This window comes from Cibotium barometz, chromosome 18, assembly GCF_041138505.1.
Source record: "Cibotium barometz isolate CiBa-2024 chromosome 18, ASM4113850v1, whole genome shotgun sequence".
Classification (NCBI taxonomy): domain Eukaryota; kingdom Viridiplantae; phylum Streptophyta; class Polypodiopsida; order Cyatheales; family Cibotiaceae; genus Cibotium; species Cibotium barometz.
The window spans coordinates 37,980,323-37,986,281 of record NC_141063.1 but is presented as its reverse complement, the minus strand read 5'-3'; the positions used below and the strand labels follow the sequence as shown (position 1 = coordinate 37,986,281).

Genomic DNA, 5,959 nt, shown 5'->3' with positions numbered 1-5,959 from the left:
CAGATTTCATTTTAGCATCTTTAAGAATTCCCATTGGCATTAGGCAAAATTGGACTCAAAAAGGGCCCTCTAAGAAATTCCATGTTAGCTTTTTCTTTAAAAAATAGACTAATGGTTAAATTTTTGCAAATCAAATCAAAATTTATCGAATCTACTCTTCGAGATCTTTCCAATGATATATAGCATGATAGGAAATTTTACATATTCAAGAAGTTCCAACATGGTGATGACATGGCATGTAACATGGAAAATTTTGCATATTCAAGAAGTTCCCAAATTGATGATGACATGGCATGTTACATACCATGTCATCACTAATTTTGAAACTTCTTGAATATGCAAAATTTTCCATCATGCTATATATCATTGGAAAGATCTTGAAGAGTAGTTTTCCATTCTATAATCTCTGACAAATTTTGATTTGATTTGTAAAAATTTAACCATCAGTCCACTTTTAAACAAAAACTAACATGGCATTTCTTAGAGGGCCCTTTTTGAGTCCAAATTTTACCTAATGGTTTAGCTGTGTTTCATTGGCAAGCTTGACCATGAGGCTTGTGCCTACAAGTGGTGGCCTTCCCCAAGACCCCTAGAAATCCTTGATGAATATGTTGACACACCCACACCACCATGCAAGATTGTGGAGACTATCTTTCCTTTGATCTCACTCTTTGTTGCACCATAGGTTAGAATGAGGAGGCATAGTCAATGGTTGGAGGCTATTCTAGATATCCGTATGGATTGTTTTACTCATACAGCTTATAGCTCTCTTATTCCATACTCTTGAAGTCTCTTGGCATAAGTCATCGAGTATTGGTGCGATTATAGCAGAAGTTCAAAAACATAAGATGCTTGGTGAGAATGCATGAGCCTTTTTTTCACACTTGTCCATTCCTCATCCACTCATGTAAGTTGAGGTAAGTTGCAAACTCAAGGAAGAGAGATGTTAGCCGGAAGTCCACTCTTTAATCGAGGATGCCTGCTATGTGTACATTATATGTGCATATACTAGGAGGCTAACCCACCCTAGGCATGTGAACATGGGAGCATGGTAACATGCACTAGTGGGGCAAGGGTTAGGTCTAACCTTGGGTTAAGGTTAGGATCAAGCAACCAAGGGTCACACATGGAAATGGAGAGTCAAGAGTCACTTGAGGGTGCTCCTATATATAATAGGGGCATGGGAAACTCTCAAGGGATGTTCTCTTGGGTAGAGCATTGTGTCTACTCTCTTGCGATTTCAAGCTAGAGCTAAGTGCTGCTAGAGTAAAGTCATATCTCTTGGTGGTATGGGACACTAAGGTAAGATATGTGATACTTCATTGTATTTATGTGTGCACCCTTGGGCTACTCGGGGGAGGTTGGGTGGATTAGTATATGCCTGGTTCATGCATGTTTATGCATGGTTATTAGCTAGAGAGATATTTAGGGTTTTAACAGTGGTATCAGAGCGGTCTCTAGTTAATTTTTGATGTTTTTTCTCCTCTTATTTTTCTCTCATTATTCAAAATTTTTAGCATTTTAAAAGTAAATTTTAACATTTACTAAGCAAAAAAAGTTATTTTTTGGTGGTCTATGCGTTGGGAACGTCAATCTGACGGTTGGAACGCAGTGCTTCTCAACTTGGATGGACGTATCGACATTGTAGGGAAATTTCGTGAGTGGAAATGCTATTTTTATGGTTGAAATAAGCATTTTACGGATGTTTTACCAAAATACTGCACATGCTATTATGGATATTTTGCTAAAAAAGGACTCCCCTACATCTCAAATAAATTTAGAAAATTTTTCCTAATTTTTAGGATATTGTTTGAGCATAAAATGGCAATTTTAGGCATTTTTAATGCGTTTTTACGGGTTTTTTCCGCAAGCGTGTGGGCCAGAAAATATAATTTCTTGCTGGAAATTAGAGAATTCATTTTCTCTGATGCATGTATGCACCATCGGGTTCTTTCCCATGCACGTGGGGTTCTTTTTCTCTTCTCCGTCTCGTCAAGATTTTCTTCTTTTTTCTCTTTTCTACATGGGAACAACCTCTTATGAGGATATTTTTATTATTATTTATTATAATAAGAAAACACACAGAGAAAGAGTGAGGAGAAAGAGAAAGAGAGAGGAAGGGGAAGAAGGAGAAGATGGAGAAGAGGAAGGTGCGGAGGGGCTTGACTCTCCACCGTCCCCTCTCCCTTGAGATTTCGCGCACAAAGGGGGAGGGGGGGGTTCCTTTGGAACACATAAAGACGACTTTAACATAAGATTGAGAAGAAAGGGGATTTGATGAGAGGATGCACACACACTCTAATGGATTCTTTTAGTTCTTTCCTAACACAAAAGATTGAAACAAACCATGAATCCACAAGCTCCAATGTAGTTTTCTAGTTGATATACTTGGACTAAGATGGATAATATAAGTGAAGGACTCTTCCCAAATTTTATAGATGTGTCAACATGGAAGTAGTTTAGTGTTTTTTCCCCCAATGTTGTGGGTTCAAATCGCGCTGGCGATGGTGGAGACATCCTTCTAACTTGCTAGATGGCAGGTGTATATGTTGGAACCAATATATCCGGGTTTTAATAAAAATAGTAGATTAGTTTCCAAACTACAAAAATAAAAAATCTTAAAGATGGGTTCCCCCCCCAAAACACACATAATGAAGGGAATTTTAAAGGAAAGTCTTCATATTCCAAACTTCAGCTGAATAAGAAATAAAATAGTTATAAAAGAGGCTTAAAATAAAGGATGTTCTAGTAGTCCAAACTTTAGCTAAATAAAAAATAAAAGCTCAAATATTTGGTTGAGAAGCATTTGCTCCTCAGTCTTCATGGTAAACGACACAGTCTTTTCACACCCTCCCTTTCTCTCGCTCTCTCTCTCTCTCTCTCTCTCTGTGCACCCAATTTCCATAGTTCTTGTGAAATGATGAGCTAGCTGCTTCTTTTTTTTGCAGAACTACCCAACAGCCACTCACTACCCAGTAGCATACATGGCCTCCAAGCCCCATGTTCTACTGCTCCCCTACCCTGCTCAAGGCCACATAAACCCCATGATGCAGCTGGCCAAGAGGCTCAGCTCATATGGGGTGCGTGTAACTGTGATACTATTCGAGTACCATGCGGCAAGGATTGCAAAAGCTCAAGGAAATAATGATCTGCAAAGAGGGAGCATTAGCCTGATGTGCATTTCTGATGGGTTACCAGATGGGTCACATGATGACCGCATGGCTGTAGCAGAGGCTGTTGAGAAGCTTGGAGGACCCCTGGAGGAGGCCCTGCAGCAGCTCATGAGAGAAGGGCCCCCCATCACTTGCATCATTGGGGACTGTCATGTGGCAAGAGTGAGAGATGTAGCCAATAAGCTCCACATCCCTAGAGTGGCCTTCTGGACTCAGTCTGCCACCACTTTCAACATCTACCTCCACATCAATGACATCATTGCTAATGGCTTCAACCCCTTTGAGGTCACTGGTAAAAACCTCCATCCCCCCTGATCTACATCTGATTGGCCACTTTTGCTACTTAATCCATCTCAGATCTTGCATAGGTTAAGAAATCTACTGTATTTAAGCTCCTCATCTCATGTTAATCATCCAGGCATTCTTTTATGCAGTACTAATGGGTCTAAGAGTGCATTTGGGTGTTTGATTTATGTGCAGTAGAGCCATTCGGGCCTAAAAAACCCATGGATCTCATAGGCTGCATCCCAGGTGTCCCACCTCTGCACCCTGCTTACCTACCCTTCTACTCTCAATTTGGCGTTTCAGCACTGCAATGGGTGAAAAGATGGACATCAGAGCACTTAGGCAATCTCCACGAGGTGTTTGCAGTAATGGGCAACTCATTTGAGGATCTGGAGCCCACTGTGTGTGAAGCACTCCCCAGTTTCCAGCCAATAGGCCCTCTGCTGCCCCCAGCTCTCCTTGATGAAGAGAACCCACATGAAGATAACACACCTGGGACCAGCTTTTGGAGAGAGGAGGATTGCATCCACTGGCTGCACTTGCAGCCCCACTCATCAGTCCTCTACATTGCTTTTGGTAGCCTGGCAAAGTTTACCATTGCGCAGCTCCAAGAAATTGCATTTGGACTGCTGGCTAGCCAACAGCATTTCCTATGGGTTATTAGGTCAGATTCATTGGTTGAGAGTGAGACTACTGTACTGGATGCCTTGCCACATGGCTTCCTAGCCCAGATTAAAGAGAAAGGCAAGATCATCTCTTGGGCACCTCAAGCTCTGGTGTTGGCACACCCATCAGTTTGTGGCTTCTTTTCACACTGTGGCTGGAACTCCACCTTGGAAAGTGTCAGCTTGGGGGTCCCCATGTTAGGGTGGCCACAATCAACAGACCAAATAACCAATTGCTGGATGGTGACCAACCAATGGAAGACTGGGCTGGAGCTCAAGAGAGACCAAACCAATAACACAGACAGAGTGGAGGTGGAGAAGGCTGTGAGAGAGCTCATGGAAGGGCAAGCTGCAAAAGATCTGAGGACAAGAGCTGCCAAGCTTAGAGATGCAGCTAAGAGGAATGTTAAATCTGATTCTGGCTGTGTATCGAACAAGCGCCTTTTGCATTTTGTGGATCAACTCTTTCAAATGTCATAGTCTCAAGGCCAGTAAGGGGCATTCCCTCTCGAAGCATCCTGGAAGATCTCCCTGGACATAGACCATTACCACTCTTTTCATTCACATCCCAACCAAGTTGAAGACATGCCACTAGAGTTGTGACACATCTATCAGTATGCAAGACACAACCGGACATAATGTAGCAACCAGTTGGATAGCACAGAGGACACATGACACTCTAATGTGGCAATGAAGATGTGGAGGCGATGATGTGGCATTGATGATGTGGTGATGATAACGTGGAAGTCGGGTACAAGTGGCTGACAGCAGTACCACTGGTACATATATATATGTGGGTAGCCAAATCGTCATATCCATCTGCTTTCCTCAGCATTATACTTCACAGAGCATTTCTATGTAGGTGAAGTGCTAGTCGGGAGTGAACAGCAAGTCATAGAATTGTGATTTGACACCTTCATTCACAGCCACATCTTGTACTTGAATTTTAGTTGTATTACTTCTTCTTGTACATAAAACAAAGCAGTAGTTTAGGACTCTTGTGTGATTCCTCCACACTCTTCTTTCTATCTTTCTATGTAGGTGAAGTGCTAGTCGGGAGTGAACAGCAAGTCATAGGATTGTGATTTGACACCTTCATTCACAGACACATCTTGTACTTGAATTTTAGTTGTATTACTTCTTCTTGTACATAAAACAAAGCAGTAGTTTAGGACTCTTGTGTGATTCCTCCACACTCTTCTTTCTATCTTTGGAAAACCCTAGCACATAGGTGTAAGTGTTTTACAGTAGTTGGTATCAGAGCCTAGGGAAACTGAATATTTCTCTTCTTTTCTTTTATGGCATCCATGTGCGTTCACATTTGGGAAAAGTGAATATTTGGGTTCTCTTATCATTGCACTTGCTATTTGGGGTATATTGTGCTTCCTTGTCTACCAAACTCTTACCTCATTATGTAGGGTGGAAATCCCTCACTTGGTCCTTGATTACTAGATATTTGTCATGGATTCACAACATTGATTTGCTTCTCAGCATGAAGGCATCCATGGAGACGCATGCAGCTAAAATGGAGGCTATATTTTCTTGTCTCGACAAAATGGAGTCTGTACTTCGAGCACCTAGTATTTGGGATCTGGAATCTACTAGGGCTCGTACTTCGGAGCAAGTGTTGGATGATTTTGAGAACGAAGTGGCAAAACTTTTTGGAGGAGGATTTTTCACTCCTTTGGGTGCAGGTTGTTGAAATATATCATCTCCAGATAGTCTACATCATCATTTTCATGCTTGTACTGGCCATTTATGAGACCTTGCATATGCATATTTATTTAGGCATTTTTTCTAGCTTTTTATGTCTTTTATAGCATTTTTATGCTATTA

At 41.5% G+C, this 5,959-nt stretch overlaps 1 protein-coding gene across 1 annotated transcript; it reads left to right on the top strand.

Annotated features, from left to right (window-relative positions):
* The first annotated feature begins 2,791 nt into the window (after window positions 1-2,791).
* LOC147629285 (UDP-glycosyltransferase 85A3-like) lies at window positions 2,792-5,119 on the top strand. The gene is made up of 2 exons (XM_086812545.1): window positions 2,792-3,465; window positions 3,654-5,119. The coding sequence occupies exons 1-2, from the start codon at window positions 2,985-2,987 to the stop codon at window positions 4,601-4,603; spliced, it is 1,431 nt and encodes a 476-aa protein (XP_086668671.1). The 5' UTR covers window positions 2,792-2,984; the 3' UTR covers window positions 4,604-5,119.
* Window positions 5,120-5,959: the final 840 nt, after the last annotated feature.